Source organism: Diabrotica undecimpunctata, chromosome 5 (genome assembly GCF_040954645.1).
Source record: "Diabrotica undecimpunctata isolate CICGRU chromosome 5, icDiaUnde3, whole genome shotgun sequence".
NCBI lineage: Eukaryota > Metazoa > Arthropoda > Insecta > Coleoptera > Chrysomelidae > Diabrotica > Diabrotica undecimpunctata.
Genome location: NC_092807.1, coordinates 75,272,100 through 75,290,527, shown reverse-complemented (window position 1 = coordinate 75,290,527; position 18,428 = coordinate 75,272,100). Strand labels below are relative to the sequence as shown.

At 29.3% G+C, this 18,428-nt stretch overlaps 1 protein-coding gene across 1 annotated transcript; it reads right to left on the bottom strand.

Moving 5' to 3' along the window:
• Positions 1-184: 184 nt before the first annotated feature.
• LOC140440901 (myb/SANT-like DNA-binding domain-containing protein 3) lies at positions 185-2,677 on the bottom strand. Its single transcript, XM_072531265.1, has 3 exons — positions 2,265-2,677; positions 262-453; positions 185-204 (listed from the first exon to the last, which is right to left on the bottom strand). Exons 1-3 carry the CDS (start codon positions 2,650-2,652, stop codon positions 185-187), a joined length of 600 nt encoding a protein of 199 aa, XP_072387366.1. The 5' UTR covers positions 2,653-2,677.
• Between the last annotated feature and the right edge of the window lie 15,751 nt (positions 2,678-18,428).

Below are 18,428 nucleotides of genomic sequence, written 5' to 3'. Positions count from 1 at the left end.
ATTTTCTTATCTAATTTTAGTAGCTCTAATTTCATTTGTTTTATTTCATTATCTGTTTTCAAATTTTTGATTCTTAGTTGATGCTCTTCATCAAATTTCACTCTTTGATAATTTACAAACTCCAGCTTTTTTGAGATTAACTCACTGGATTTTGAATCAATCCTTTTGGAAATTTGACTCTTTTTTAAACATTCTCCTTCCGTGCTAAAATAAAACATTATTTTATTGTAAATAATCAAAACATATTAGCTGATACCTTACCTCCTCTTGGAGTTGTCAACTTCTCTGCTACAGGTTGCTGTAAGTCTTTTGGTGAATATGATTCCCAGCTCCTGTCTACAGTTGTTGATGTAGAGGGTACATTCTCTGGAATTACTTCCTCTACAAAAACTTCCTCCAAGTATGGTACATCCTCTGATTCAGCTATCATATTTTCTGGATTTAAGTCCATGTCTAAAAAGAGCTTAAGTTATAACTAAAATAATATATATATATATATATATATACTTAGATATATAATATAATATATATATATATATATATATATATACTTAGATATATAATATAATATATATATATATATATATATATATATATATATATATATATATATATATATATATATATATATATATATATATATATATATATATATATATTGTTATGTATTGTTATGATGTATTGTTTGTTTGAATGATGAGCAATGAGTATTTTTAATAATATAATATATAGGGTTTTTATCGCGGTTCTCAAAGAATTAGCTTGTAAGTACTTTTTTAAATTATCTTTATTATAACTATTATGAAACACACATATATATCTAACCTAGCCAATGTAAATTTAAAATAAACTATCTTTAAATTGATATTCTTATAAAACTAATTAAATTCTATAGACAATGTAAAATTTAAACAAACTATCTTCAAAATTGAAATTGTTATGACATTAACTAAATTATATTAACAAAATTTTGTACCTTTCTTTCACTGAATGCCTAAATGAACTGTTTTCCACTATATAGATTCTAATCATCACTAAATGTCTTCGTACTTCGGTTATCCTTGTTTTTGTGAAATTACTTTTTCCAATTATCAGCTTCTACCAATTTAAGATATAGTTTTCTTCACCAGCATTTATACACCACCAAGCAAACCAGCAAACACCATTTATATTTATTCTTCTTTTCAATATACCAATATCCAATTATTATAAGTTGATTTATACTAATCTCCAATCATAATATAATTTTAATTCCTTCCAATGTCCATCCAATATTCTTCTAATATACTTTTATAATCTTCAATAATTATTTGTGTATAATTATAAATGTGCATTAAATATAGGCATAATTTTTAATCTTCCTTTAACTCACTATATTAAACAATTTGACTATTTGTAACTGATTCACTGACTCCAACTAACTTTCATATTTCTTACTAAACTTTTCTGACTGACTTCTTAAAAATTCTGAACAATTTACTTCACTAACTAAATGTGTCTACTAACTTTCATAATAAACTGGCCTGACTTCTGACTAAAAACTGCCATCTTGAATCCAAATCACGGGTATTTATATCTTTTTGGATATTCTAGAATCATCTGGTAAGAGATCATGTTCCAATTTGTTCTATTACTTCTATATAGATGTTCTCGAAAAAAATATCTGTTCGATCCACCGCCATAATCATTATTTCGAGAATGTTCGACCGTAAACAATGGTCAAATTCTGCATTCTGGAGAATTCGTTCATTTTTTATTGATAATTTTGTTTACATTTAGGCTTTTCAGATCAGAATATATAATTAAATTAGTAACTTAACATTCTAATTTAATAAACTACACATTTTAAACAACTATAACCCCACTTATATTCGTAAATTCTTAAAATGACACTTGGAATGGAGGGTATAGTGTGTTGCCTAGTCACATGGCTCACTTAAATATATCTACAAAATCATAACTACTAAAATGCAACTTTTTACAATTATTATATGAAAATTTCTTAAAATGCCCTCACATAAATATATTTTTATAAAATTCTCTAGTATATAACTTATTTAAAACAACCAAATATCTAATATTATGTAGTATATAACTTATAAATTATTTTCTATAAACCCTAATCGTATCAATATATATATATATATATATATATATATATATATATATATATATATATATATATATATATATATATATATATATATATATATATATATAATATACATAATATAATACATAACATAATATGAATGTATACATACCTCTGTCACTATCATAAATATTTGGTAGGCCAGACATTTTTTCGGTTCCAATTAATTCTGAAACCGCCAATTCCATTTCGGATAGTGGTTTTTCTAAGAATGGACCACCTTCAGTCATCTTAGATTGGAGTTTATTTTCGGATACCCTTTTTTTTAAATTCATATATTTTTCTTTTAACGTCTTAAAATTTCTATATCCATTGCCCCCACATGCTGCATTGAACTCTTTCTCCAATTGCATCCATGCAGAATTTTTTTGGCGCCATGTGAGAGCATTGGTTTCTCGACATTCAATAACATTTTTATATTTAATACACAATGAAATTAGTAATTGTTCCTCTTCTGCCGAAAAGTTTGCCGATCTCTTAAATATTTTTGCGGGTTCCATTTTTCAATTTTAATTTGGAAGAACAAACAACCTCTACTTACAACAAAACTACCACACATAGAACAGAACAGAACTTGAAAATGAGAATATTTGTTTATATTGTTTTTGTTTTCGATCTAACCTAACGTGACAAATGTGTCATAACTGATCTATACTGGTCAATGCCCATAATATTTACTGACAATATTCCATAAAATTCTGATTATTGCCCATAATTTTCTACCAACATAAAAAAAAATAAATCGAAACCTAAGGTTAAGTGACCGTAACTGAATCTGTGAATGTGAAACGGCATCTGTCAGTTAGACTTGGGGTAAGGTTACTTAACTCCTAGAGTTAACCACTGATTGTGAAACCGGCCGTTAAGATATTGTGGAATAGAGTACTTACGGCCGGTTTCACAATCAGTGGTTAACTCTAGGAGTTAGTAACCTTTACCCCAAGTTTAACTGACAGATGCCGTTTCACAGATTCAGATACGGTCACTTAACCTTAGGTTTCGATTTATTTTTCTTATGTTGGTAGAAAATTATGGGCAATAATCAGAATTTTATGGAATATTGTCAGTAAATATTATGGGCATTGACCAGTATAGATGAGTTATGACACATTTGACACGTTAGGTTAGATCGAAAACAAAAACCAATGACGTATAATAGACTAAGCGGTCCCGTGTTCGCGATTGAAAACAAAGTATCTGACCTCTGGCGGAATAAATTTAAACTACTATAAGTGGTATAAACAAACCAGATAGCTGTTGATTTGAATAGAATTATTAAATTTTTTTAGTAAATTTCAGCATTATGACTATGTCACAGTATATTGCCAAAGAATATTCTTTATAAAGCAATATACTGTGACTACGTTAATAAAGTATTTTAAATCAAATCGATATTGTTCTGTTCCTCAATGCAATTCAAGATCGACAAAAAATATTTCTCTATTTCTCTTTCCTAAACTGGAAAACTTGAGGAAAAAGAGGAAATCAATAAAAAGAAAATACCACTATCACTAAGTCAATAACATACTGAGAATACATAATTTATTTTCTTGAATAACAGAAATACAAATACTTACCATGTTGGGATAGTATCGTGAAGTTTTTTCCTCATGATTTATTACGGAATCTTTTAAAGACAAATCTTTTTTGACAGGTGACTCTCCAAGTTAAGGTTGATTTCATGTAATCAAATGAACTATCTTACAATAAACTCAAAAAGTTATTTATTTATGTTAATATACAATAAAGTACTTGCATGTCAAAAAATAGTATAAAATAAAAATTAACATATTAAAAACATAATCGTCCTAAAATAATGCATATATTAGGTAGTAAGACAAACATTACACAAAACATTATACTCTGGGTTCCCAGGTATACACAAAATAGAATTCTGGATTCATCAATACACAAGCCAGTTCCAAACATTAAAGTTAAAATTTAAGAATTCATCACTTGAAAACTGCTTCCCCTTCAACCAATGGACTCTTTGCTTCACCACAATACTCAAAGATATCATTAAGGCTAATTTTCATTTATAAATGATAAAATAACTCGTCTTAAACCAAACTAAACATGCAAAAGCAATGGTAAACATTAGTTGTTTATACCATTTATATCGGCCATGACACTGCAATCGACCTGCCCTCTACATTCAGTTTCAATCGCGAATTCTCGCTATATAATCGGGTGTCCGAAAGATCTCCGCTCAAGGTTGAAGGTATGTTTACCAGAACAGCGGCGTGCTCATTTATATTTTAATGACAATATGTAATTATTTTTTTAATTAAAATTAAATATTTATAATTTTTTTTGTTCTCGTCTATAAGAGAAAAAATTATTTTTATAATGTTTGTAAAGTACATTACCTGAATTTTAATCATTTTACCAATATGAAATATTGAAGTTTTGCCTAAAGATTAAAAATTCTAATTTTTTAAATTGTATTAAGGACTATTAATTATTATTTAGTGTAAAGAAAATTGTGATATATAAATCTAATCAGTTTTGCATTTCCATTAAGAGTTTGAGTCTATTTAGAGAGTCGAAAGATGACTGGAAGTCTATAAATAGTAAGGAAAAATTATATCACTTTTAAATCAGCTGTATTAGGAAGTGAATGGCATCTATGGGCGATTTTCTTTTTCTAAAGCCGGGTTGATATTGCTCTAGTGTATTTTCGGTAATTTATCTATTTCCCAATATGCTTGACAACATATTGTATATGGTCTATGTGGTGTTCAGTAACATGATTCCTCTGTAGTTACTTATATCTTTCTGTCTCCTGTTTTTAATATCCTTATTAGATGACCCTTTCTCCACTCCATCGGTATAGTTTTTGAGTTCCCTATATTTTTACTAGTTTAAGAATCCGGTGCATCAGTTCGTCTCCTCCATTTTTTATTAATTCATATCTCAATTAATTCATGTTTCATCCGTTCCTGGTGTTTTTCACTGTTGCAATAATTTCTTTGTATGTAGCAAATTTTGAAGTTTATATTAGGGAATTAGGAAGGAAATTAATAGGTTACTTGAGTGCAAACAAACAACAAACTTTTGAATTCTAATTTTGTAGTAATGAATTAAATACAAACAAAAAAACATCAAATCGATTATAAATTTTTAACAAAAACCATACAAAAGAAATAATCATAAAACATTTTGCAAAATAATTAGTAATTTAATTAAGGCATTAATGCACACAACTTAATAAATACCGTTTCATTTATTTTCTAAGACACACAATATGTTGTATATAAAGATACAATATGTTATAAATAAGTTATATACCAAAGGCATGGATAACTGTAATGGTGGAGTGCATATACAAAATAGGACAAGATAATGTCCTGCCTAAATCGCACAGGCCGATCAGTCTTACATCATTTTTGTTGAAGGCAATAGAAAAAATTCTTGATAGGCATATTAAGGAAAGACACTTGGGGAATCATTTTCTCAATGGCAACCAGCATGCATATATAGAAGGAAACCAACAGAAACATCAGTGGACAAAGTAGTTCAGAAAATCGGTCACTCAATTAATAATGGAGAGAAGATACAGAAGGCACATTTAATAATGCCCTGTGTAATCACACTATCACTGTGTGTAACTGGATCAAAGCAATGCTGGAAAATATATTGTTGAATGAGTAGAAGATTCTCACAGAGGTGCAAGGAGAGATTTTGTTCAAAACAGCTAAGGGGTGCCCACAGGGGGAGTGTTTTCTCCCCTCTTCTGGTCACTCCTGGTGGATCACTTGATGTCGCTTCTTGACGCACACGGAGGAAGAAGTACATGACTAGAGGGATGATCTAGTAATTATGGTAAGAGGAAAATATGGTAATTTTCTATCCAGCACACTCCAAAGAACATTAAATATCCTTAGTAGGTAGCATGACATGGAAAAATTCTCTATCAATCTTAGTAAAACATCTAGGAGTAATATTAGATGTGCAGCTTACATGTAACGCCCAGTTAGAAAGAATAACCAACAAAGCAAAGGTTTCACTTTCCACATGTCGAAGAATATGTGGGAAAATATGGGGTTTGAAACCCAAACCGATGTACTGGCTATATATGACTACAGCCAGACTTATGATTACGTATGACGCACTTATATGGTAGTTTAAATAAAAACAAAAGACCACCAAATAGAAGCTGAATAAGCTTCAACGACAAGCATGCTTAATCATAACACGAGCCATGTTGACTACCCCAACTGCCTCATGGAGGTCATGCTTGATCTCTCTTCATTACATAGGTATATGGATGGAGAAGGATGCGAAGATAAGGTGGATAAGATGTCAGGAAGCAGGGCAAAATGATACCTGGATCAAATCTGGAGAGATAATTAAAAATTACCTAGATTTGGAAATAGTACCAGATACAATGCAACCTAAATATAATTTCTAAAAGTCGTTTACCATCTTCTTTATAGGGAGGTACAAAAGGGATTTAAATAAAACAAATCTCATAATGGCAGATCAATGCTGGTATACAGACAGCTTTATCCTGACAGTGGTCTTGCGATTTCTCCCACATAGAAATTGTTGCATTCACAGGGTATTTTATAAATGCAGTTCTTTGATCTCCCTTGTACCTTGTTAGGTTTGGTTTTGACAGGATAGATTTCAGTGTATTGGTTGTTTTGATATACTTATTAACTATCTATACTAACTAACTATATTACTAAATCTTGTTCATGAAGAAACATTAGACATCCTTGAAAAAATGGGTGGACCAACTGAACTTTTTATAAGGCGGTATAATAACAAAAAGAAGGCTTAACAATAAAATATTTTGTAGAATTCAAGGCATTTGCTCTTACACTCCATTTTTATTCGCCTTCTGCATATAATTATGTTAGAAGGACATTTTAATAAATGCTTTCCTCATACTAGAACACTCAGTAGGTGGTTTCAGAGTGTTGAGGTTCCGGCACATTTATCAGCCACCCAATTCCGTGAAAAATTTTTGTAAATCTTGAAAATATACATTATTTTAAGCTATTTACAAAAAAAAAATTTGCGGAATTTCCATTTGTTTAAATAAAAAATGACTTTGAAAATTGAAAATTTCACACTTTTTGGGCGGCCATATTGAGAGTTGACTGCGACGTTTCCAAACCTATAAAAATGTATAGTATCACAAATATTCTCTATAATTTAAATTTTATGATATATTTTTTGAAGGGAATACTTCTTTTTACGTAATATACGTGCATAAACACTTATTACTCTGCTCATCGACTTATATAAATACTATTTTAGAATATAATGATAATCTAAATGCAGCAATTGAACATAAATACTAGATAATAATGAAAAATAAAAATGATCAATAAATTCTGTATTATATTTAACAAATTTTAGAAATTACTAAAATTATTAAACAAAATTTTTAAAGAAAAAAATTAGTTTCTTATATTTTAAAGAACTGAAATTCTTCTTATTCCTCTTTATAAGCAATTCTGCATGTTCATTGGCGGATTAATACCTCTATGGAAGGCTGTCATTCCACTTATCTCTTGCTATTTTGATGACACTGGTCTCCTCCATTCTGCTTATGTTGTTATTCCATGTTTTTTTTTCAATTTTGTGTTCATTTATTTATACACTGTACGTTACGTTTTCTTTTAATTTCAACACTTATCTTTTGATCTCCGAGTTCCTGTAATTTTTCTCATTACTAAAGAACTTAAATGTGCGGTGTTATTATAAAAAAATTAACAATTAAGTAATATATTAACGATTCATTTTTAAATGAGGAACACTTTACGTTTTTATACTAGCTTCAGTGGTAAATATACAACAATTGGAACTATATGCAATAGACTAATAGTTTACCTGTGCAAGGTCGATATGGAAAATCGTGGAAAATGTTAAAAAATATATATTGAACGTCTTGTTATGTTTAGCAGACCGATGGTGATCTACAAACGTCGGTAGGTCATCTCATAGCCCCAAAAAGGAACTCAATCTATCCTAAACTAAACGAAACTAATTAAGATAAAATATATTAATCGGTGTGTATTATTAAGATAAAAATATACGAGTTCCCTTCCTGGGGTGTGAGATGACCTACCGACGTCCTACGGGTCATCTCACACCCCAGGAAGGGAACTCAACCTATCCTCACCTAAATAAATATAATTAAGATAAAATATATTAATCGGTGTTTATTATTAAGATAAAAATATACGAGTTCCCTTCCTGGGGTGTGAGATGACCTACCGACGTCCTACGGACGTCGGTAGGTCATCTCACACCCCAGGAAGGGAACTCAACCTATCCTCACCTAAATATAAATAATTAGGGTAAAATATATTAATCGGTGTATATTATTAAGATAAAAATATACGAGATAAAAATATAGAAACCAAAACTAATTTAAGATAAATATATATATATATATATATATATATATATATATATATATATATATATATATATATATATATATATATATATATATTATATATATATAAATTATATATATATATATATATATATATATATATATATATATATATATATATATATATATATATATATATATATATATATATATAAATTATATATAGTTTTTTTTTTTTTTTTTGTCATTGCTAAATTCCAGTAATAGCCTAAAAAGGTATGCGTATTGGACGTATAGCTGACAGACGATGGGGGAAATCTTTTTCTGGTTGCTTGAAGAGCAGCCACGGAACAAGACACCCAGACGCCCTACGGGCGTCTGTGTAGTGCCGGATTAACCGCATTCCGGCTAAAACCTACCACCGTTACTTAGATAGAAATCTAATTTTTTGTGCCCATCCTAACCTAACCCAACCACACCACATTTAACTTAACCTAAATAATACTATTTAAAAAGAAAATATATTAGTGGGTGTCTTTCTCCTACGGAGAAAGAGAAACCGACGCCCTACGGGCGTAGATAGGTCATCTCATGGTCCAGGAAGGGAACCAAACCAAAGCTAACTTAACGCAACCTAAACCTAACCTAACTCATATCAACCTAAACTAACCCAACCCAACCTAAATAAAAAAAACTAATTAACATAAAATATATTAGTGGGTATACTGCTCCTACGGAGCATGGCTAATCGAGGATCTATGGGAGTCACTAGGATATATAGTGGCTCATGAAGGAACATTTACAAAACTAAAGAACTAACTAAATCAATCTAACCTAAGCTAATCTAATTCAACCTAATCTAAAAAAACATACCATACTATACTTTAATATATATATATATATATATATATATATATATATATATATATATATATATATATATATATATATATATATATATATATATATATATATATATATAAATTAGTTATATCTCTGTCTAATGCAATTTACTATGTTCTTAAACCTATCATGAGCATTGCGTCCATATAATGCATCCCACATCACTCCAAGTCGTCTTAGGTATTGTTTAAGACGAGACCAATACCCTTCTACCTGATTTGTACAGACCCCTAAAAATTTAGAGTGATTCACAGTTTTGTGAATATACCCTAAATTTTTTAAGTTGGAATATCCCTTCCACTGGTCTGTCCAAATTTCACTACCTTCCCGGACGTGTTTTTTAATAATCTCCACCAATACCTCTCCTTTCCTACTTTCTACATATGTTATGTACCCCCTTTTTAAAACTATATCGTACATTCCCAAAACCCATTGTTCTTTAATTATTCTACCACGGTTATATTTTCGTTTTGTTACAACACTTTCATCAATTTGAACTGTGTGTCCTTCTCCACCTGCAATAATAAGAATGTGAAAAGTAACTAAATGTTAATATTTTGTATTGTTATTTTACCCAATAAAAATGGTTCTTCCTCTTGTAAAAGTTTCCAAGAAACCACATCTCTCAAATACCGATATATCTGTATAACTGATCGTTTTTCCAAATTAATTATTTCTGCGGCACTTTTAACTGGCGTCTGACTTGCCCAAAGCCACATTACATAAAATAGAGTCCTGACTGGTACTCTCAATCCTTCAAAAAATGTACCTGTACATACGGAATACATTTTTTTGCATTTGCCGCACCAAAAACCATGGTTTAATTTATACCCATTTTTCTGTCTCACTACACATGGACGTCGACATTGTCTAACTTTACATTTAAATTGTTCTTTAAGTAATCCAATATTTTGTAAATATTGAATTAATTCAGTATCGCTTTCTTGTGTTATATTATTTATGTCAACAATAGAATTCACTTCCATTTTTCAGGAATAAAACCAAAACATAAATTAAACTTGTTTTGACAATTTATAAATTTCATCCAGAGATATTTTGATTTGTTTAAATAAATATCATTTAAAATATTTAAAAACTGAAACAAACCTATCACAAAAATTGGCAACCTCGCACAGTCGCTGTCAAACTTCAATGCAAAAAGCCATAATAAATCAAACAGGTTATACGAGCAAAATTTATTATTTTGTAGATATCAACAAATATTTCATTATAATCCAATGTTCTAATAAAAATTACTAAATATTACACACTAATATGATATAATTAAAAGGTTAGTAGTAATATATAAGTTTGTTTTATAAAAATATGTCTCAAATTAGGGTGGCTAATAAATGTGCTGGCACCGTGTGTCTGCCTAACTTGGAACCATCTGGGAAACTTTTTTATTATCGAATTTACGAAAAAAAAAAAATTTCAATTAGAAGAATGTAGTTAGATATTATCACATAATTTTTAATTCCAAACAATTTTTCCGAATAACAATTTTCGATATTGTGAAATATAAAGATACTTTACTCTTGAGTGAAATTCATATTTTTTGACGTATGTCGTATACTGTTAATGTATATATATATACAGTATACTCCCTCTATAACGAACACGGTTATTACGAGGTTTCGCTTATAACGAGATACATTAGATGTCCCGTGAAATTTCTATTGAACTGTAACCGTCTGTAGCGAGGCAAATTTGGTTATAACGAAAGATATATTATAAATAAGATCCAAAAACATGTTTTTTGGTAAGTGTTTTTTACGTTTTTAGTCGGGTCGTGGCTATAAATAAATACCTTTTCAAACAGCCCCTCAGTAAACTTAACTGCAGCCCGCAATAAACTTCTTTACAATGAATAAATACAACTGTTTCACATCTTTAGAAAATATATGATAGAATGATACTGGACCATTTAAAGCAGTTAAAAATAACAGAGTTCTTAAAATTGCAGAAGCAATAGTTTATGTTATCCTTGAAAATACGATTTATACATTATGTAGTTGTAAAAAAATTTAAGTACAGCTTTTTTGTTCTAACGTATATCATTGATAATCAAGGTAAACAACTCTTTTATGTTTTAATATATTTCATTGACAATAAAAGTAAATAACTTTTTTTCAAAAACGCCATTCAAACAATATTTATTAGCATCTTATATTGCTCCGAATGGCTTCACTATAGGAAGTTAATGGTTTAGAAAACTACAGATTCATATGTATGCACAGTATTATGATTGTGTGATATAACGAGATCGGCTTATAATGAGGTAATTAGTCTGTCATTTTAGTTCTCGTTATAGAGGGAGTCTACTGTATATATATATATATATATATATATATATATATATATATATATATATATATATATATATATATATATATATATATATATATATATATATATATTGTTATGACATGTAAAATCGAGAAAAATATTGGGTTGATTAAAATATTTCAAAGTTCAAAAAACATTAAAATAATTCAGATAAGTAGGATAATAACCAACAAACATTTCGAAGAAGGAAAGTTATTAAATTCTTGGTTTACCTGTACTAAACAAAATGTAAGCTATGCATAAATTATTTCTTTGTTATACTTGAGTGACCCGCATAATTTTAAGTGAAATCCAAAGACAATTGAACCGGGTTTTACAAATACATTAATGCAGTGATTAGAGACAATAGAAGAGATTTTAGAAAGAGGTTTTTGTTAGTTTTTAAGAATTATAGAAAAATATTATTTGTAAATAAGTTTTAGGAAATTTTATAATTATAGGTAAAAATTTGTTTGTTATCGAAATGAAAAAATTGGGGAATTGTGACGAGTTTTGATTGGCGGAGATTGAAAAAGGTGGGATAGGTATGTAGGAATGAAAGTTTAGCTAGATTTAGGAGAGAGAAAAGATAATCAGTTGGTTTTCCAAGTCTGTAAGACGAACAGTGATTGTTCTCTGGCGGTTCCCGAGATGTAGCAAGCAGTAGTGTTGAATGTTAGTGAGTTTTTGTGGAGTTAGTGTATCTGACAGAAGCTGAAGCAGCAAAATATTGTAAGTCATATTTTTCTACTTATATTCCAAGAGTCACTGTTCAGGCCAGCGAGAGATTCAGTTTATCGTAAAGAGAAGATATTCCAAGAGTCATTTTTCACTCGGGCCAACGAGGGATTCAGTTTATCGAGAGGAGAAAGGCTATCATAATTTGAATGATTTGTGCTTTTGAAGAAGATCATTAAGGACGATATACTTGCAACAATCTGTTGTACGATTGCTGATTACATAGGGAGCGGTTGAGAGGAGATAATATAGTCTACAAGGAACAAGGATTTGGACCACTCATCATCAGAGAGAGATATTTTTGTTTTCTGCAGTTTTTTCTTTTATTGATAACACAATTTTTACACTTAATTTAGAAAGGATATAAATATTTTGATTAGGAGAGTTAGAATAGTTTGGGATTTTGAGATTTCAATTAATATTGTTTGTACCATTAATTTTGATTGTTCACGTACGTAGAACAAAATTTTGAGAATCATTATATGAGATTTGTTTATTGAAAACTTTTGAGTGTGAATTATTTCATTATTTTTATTTCAATATATAGTGTTAGATCACATGTGTTTTTTATTATTCCGGTATTCTTTGGACCTTACCTTTCACATGTAATAGCATAGATATTGAAGCACGAATTTAACCCTGAGATAAAAGAATTAAAAATTGTGATAGAGTCATAATCATATCATTTAAATAATTTTAATTAATCAAAAAAATTAATTAGCTAATTATTGCTTGGCGCACCAAGACTTTAAATATCACAATAACTGGCTTCAAAAACGTGGGGCTTGAAAATATCGCAGCTTTACATTTGAAGGAAGGGAAAGAGATCTGGAATAAGTACAGGTGATCCAGAGATAAAAACATATAACATTGAGGGAATTTGAATTTGAAAGTATTTTGACAATTTTTCCAGGGAATATAAATTTGATTTATTGATTGATCGTAGTTAGTGGATATTTACTGCTATTGAATTATTTGATTTTATTTTCTTTACCAATCGTACATTTGATATTTATTTTGAATTATTTGAATTTTACTGATTGCATATTTGATATTTGTCGTGAAAATTTAATACATTTGGGGAGAAATATTGTCGTGTTCTGAAACATATAGAGTGTTGTAAAATTTCACATTTGGCGGGGACAAAAACATTAACGAAAAGAAACAACATGTCGACCACAAGGAGTCAAAGCAAAATGCAAGAAAGGAAGGAGGATAACAGAGAAGAGGAAACAATTGTTGAAGAAGGATCGGATAATGAAGGAAATGTTACAATAGTTGAGGAGAAAAAAGAATTATCAGGAATAGAGAAAATATTACAACTAATGCAAATACAGACACAAACAATAGAGAAAAACCAAAATGAAACATCAAAGAAAATGGATAAAATGGATAGAAATCAACAAGAAACATCACTGAAAATGGAAGAAAACCAACGGGAAACAAAACAAACAATGAGCAATATAGAGCAGCGTCTGGAAAACTATGAACAGGAAATTAGAGGATGTGTTGAGGGGATAAAGAAAGAACTGATACAACAAATAGAAGAGATTAATGAAATTAAAAATGATATGAAAGAACAAGAAATGAGAATTAAAGATAATTTGGAGGAATTAGAAAGCCAACTTGAAAATGTAATGAAAGAAGACAAGAAAGAAATAGAAAAACAAATTGAGGATATCAGAAAACAACGAGAGACGGGAGACAGGAGAGAAGTTATCATCCATGGAACAAGCGAGGCGAAAATACAATTTGGCGGGGATATTCGGAAAACACACCCAGTACCGTTTGTTAAAAATTTGAAAACCAAATTACAACATATTAGATATTTTGACGATTGCAAAGAAACAATTAGAAACCATTTGAAAGAAGGAGCAGCGTTATGGTATGAAAGCAAGGAAGATGAGTTTGAAAATTGGACAGATTTTGAAAATAAATTTCTCAACTATTTCTGGGGGAAAAATAAACAGAGAGAAATCAACCAAGAGCTACAGAATGGAAAATATCACGAAAAAATGGGAATATCTGAAGAAAGATATGCTTTGCAGATATATAACAATTCAAAATATCTAGAATACAAATATTCTACCGAACAGCTGGTAGAAATGATCAGCAGACATTTTGAGGAAACGTTGGAAGATCACGTGATTTTGAGAAACTATCAAGATATTGATAGTTTGTGCCAATTCCTTCAATTAAAAGAAGCGAAAAGAAAAGAAATGAGAAATAAAAGACAACATGACCAATATAATGGACCGGAAAGAAGGTATTCATCAAATTATGACCAGAGAAACCGACATCTCAGATCAACAAACGAATATAGGCCGAGAAATTACAATAATTACAATAGACAACAAAATTACGATAACCGGAATGATACACAAAATAGAACAAATGAAAATCACAACAGGAATAGAGATGCACAAAATCCTCCGAATAGGAATACTAACGAACAAAAGGACGATAGAAATAACCAGAGCTTCCAACAACAAAATAGAAGGGAGATGAATCATGTAGCAATAGGAAACGAAAGACAAATTTCTAATTCTAATCTAATATTTTTAGATGCATTTATAAAACATAAAGCGATTAAAATTGTGATTGATTCTGGCTCGGAGATATCGCTAATCAATAAAAAACTAGTAAAAGAATTAAATTTGGACAGATTTGTGTATAAGATTCCTAGGGTTGATTTAGTGGGTGCAAACAATAAAAATTTGACGACAGTAAACGAAGGTTTGGGAGTACAGATAAGAGTGGGAAACAAATTCCATATTATGAAATGTGTGGTGATTGAAGATTTAAATCATGATATGATAGCGGGAATTGATGAATTGAGGAAAAAAGATATCACCATAAATTTTTCGGAAAATAAACTGGAAATCAGATCAGAACCAGACAACACAGGAGAAGAAAAGCAAACAGATAGGAAAACAAATTCTGGAAGGATCAATGCACAGGAAAAACGCAAAGAAATCGATATGACTGTAGAGGATAAACCGAAAGTACAAGAACAAGATCTAACAGAAGAGAAAAAGAGAAGGAAGAAGAAGAGTTCGAAAAGAAAGCAGGAAAATAAGATGGAGACCAGAGAAAAACAGGAAATAGAAGGTACAGAAGAATTGTTGGCAACCGACGATAAAACAGAATGGAAGCAGGAAGAAAAAGAAGGTATCATCAGAGAAATGAAAGGAATAGAAACATGGTGCTCGGAATACCAAAGGGAATTAGAGGATAAAAAGAAAACAGAAGAAAAAATGGCACTGATGGACGAGAATCCAGAATTTTGTGAAGAAGTATTATGGACAGTGAACACATGTGAACAAAAGGAGGATGAAAGAAAAATAAATTGTGGAGAAAACATGGGAAAAAAAATAGAGAAGATTTTAGGAAACCATGGAGATCTTGTTAATGAAGTAAACCGAGTGGCTAAAAATTATGAACTTTCTTTTAAGGGAAAATACTTGGAAAAATTTAAAACGAAAATATATCCAATCCCGTATAAAGACAGGCAATATACGGGGTATTTTAACATTCACGACATTTATCAGTATCATAAGTAGATTTTAATAACATAGTGAAATAATTTGATCTTAGAAAACTTTTGTCATTTTTAAAATTTAACAAAGAGTTTTCGGCAGATCAAATGGCGGGGATTTGTTATGATATGTAAAATCGAGAAAAATATTGGGTCGATTAAAATATTTCAAAGTTCAAAAAACATTAAAATAATTCAGATAAGTAGGATAATAACCAACAAACATTTCGAAGAAGGAAAGTTATTAAATTCTTGGATTACCTGTACTAAACAAAATGTAAGCTATGCATAAATTATTTCTTTGTTATACTTGAGTGACCCGCATAATTTTAAGTGAAATCCAAAGACAATTGAACCGGGTTTTCCAAATACATTAATGCAGTGATTAGAGACAATAGAAGAGATTTTAGAAAGAGGTTTTTGTTAGTTTTTAAGAATTATAGAAAAATATTATTTGTAAATAAGTTTTAGGAAATTTTATAATTATAGGTAAAAATTTGTTTGTTATCGAAATGAAAAAATTGGGGAATTGTGACGAGTTTTGATTGGCGGAGATTGAAAAAGGTGGGATAGGTATGTAGGAATGAAAGTTTAGCTAGATTTAGGAGAGAGAAAAGATAATCAGTTGGTTTTCCAAGTCTGTAAGACGAACAGTGATTGTTCTCTGGCGGTTCCCGAGATGTAGCAAGCAGTAGTGTTGAATGTTAGTGAGTTTTTGTGGAGTTAGTGTATCTGACAGAAGCTGAAGCAGCAAAATATTGTAAGTCATATTTTTCTACTTATATTCCAAGAGTCCCTGTTCAGGCCAACGAGAGATTCAGTTTATCGTAAAGAGAAGATATTCCAAGAGTCATTTTTCACTCGGGCCAACGAGGGATTCAGTTTATCGAGAGGAGAAAGGCTATCATAATTTAAATGATTTGTGCTTTTGAAGGAGATCATTAAGGACGATATACTTGCAACAATCTGTTGTACGATTGCTGATTACATAGGGAGCGGTTGAGAGGAGATAATATAGTCTACAAGGAACAAGGATTTGGACCACTCATCATCAGAGAGAGATATTTTTGTTTTCTGCAGTTTTTTCTTTTATTGATAACACAATTTTTACACTTAATTTAGAAAGGATATAAATATTTTGATTAGGAGAGTTAGAATAGTTTGGGATTTTGAGATTTCAATTAATATTGTTTGTACCATTAATTTTGATTGTTCACGTACGTAGAACAAAATTTTGAGAATCATTATATGAGATTTGTTTATTGAAAACTTTTGAGTGTGAATTATTTCATTATTTTTATTTCAATATATAGTGTTAGATCATATGTGTTTTTTATTATTCCGGTATTCTTTGGACCTTACCTTTCACATGTAATAGCATAGATATTGAAGCACGAATTTAACCCTGAGATAAAAGAATTAAAAATTGTGATAGAGTCATATCATTTAAATAATTTTAATTAATCAAAAAAATTAATTAGCTAATTATTGCTTGGCGCACCAAGACTTTAAATATCACAATAACATATATATATATATATATATATATATATATATATTTATATATATATATATATATATAATATATATATATATATATATATATATATATATATATATATATATGTATATGTATATATATATATATATATAATATATATATATATATATATATATATATATATATATATATATATATATATATATATATATATATATATATATATATATATATACAGGGTGTACAAAAAGAAACCATAGATTCTACACTTTAAAATATTGCGATTTAAGTCAAATTGCTTTAATAAAATGTTGATATTAAGAAAGATACAGGGTGTTAAAGTGGAAATTTAAATTTTATTTTTCGCTATAACTTTTATGTTTGTGAACATTTATGTATAAAAATTCATAATTGGGTACTATTGATCATCAGAAATAATAATCTGATGCATACTTTAATATAGCTGATAGAGGGCGCCACATATGTCACATATGTGGCATACATTTGCACTTAACTTTTTTGCTTTTTAACTTACCGTTGTTTGTGATAAAAAATATTAAAGATACGTTACTTTACCAAAAAAAAGGTATACTTCGTTAATAACTTAAAAACTCAACAGTTTTCGAGATAATCGCATTTTACAAATCAACTACATAATTCAGATTTAACGCAATTGCTCCAGGCAACGAAATAAAATTAGTCAAAAACATCAATACTTCTGATTTTGGTATAAAATGTCTTTAATGAAGTTAATAGTTACCGAAATATTAAATAAAATAGATATATTAGCAGGATAGAATAGTAGAATTTGACAAAATAACAGAATAATTGGATTTTACATCAAACATTTTACGTTTTGTATTAAATTAAAGTCATAATCAAAATATTTTATTAATAAACCAAATTAAGA

Excerpts from the sequence above, each read along its gene's own strand:
- LOC140440901 (XM_072531265.1), bottom strand. The coding sequence starts at position 2,652 with ATGGAACCCGCAAAAATATTTAAGAGATCGGCAAACTTTTCGGCAGAA. Across the intron at positions 454-2,264 it reads TATTTATGATAGTGACAGAG|ACATGGACTTAAATCCAGAA; the intron begins GTATGTATACAT and ends AGCTCTTTTTAG. Across the intron at positions 205-261 it reads GTTGACAACTCCAAGAGGAG|CACGGAAGGAGAATGTTTAA; the intron begins GTAAGGTATCAG and ends GTTTTATTTTAG.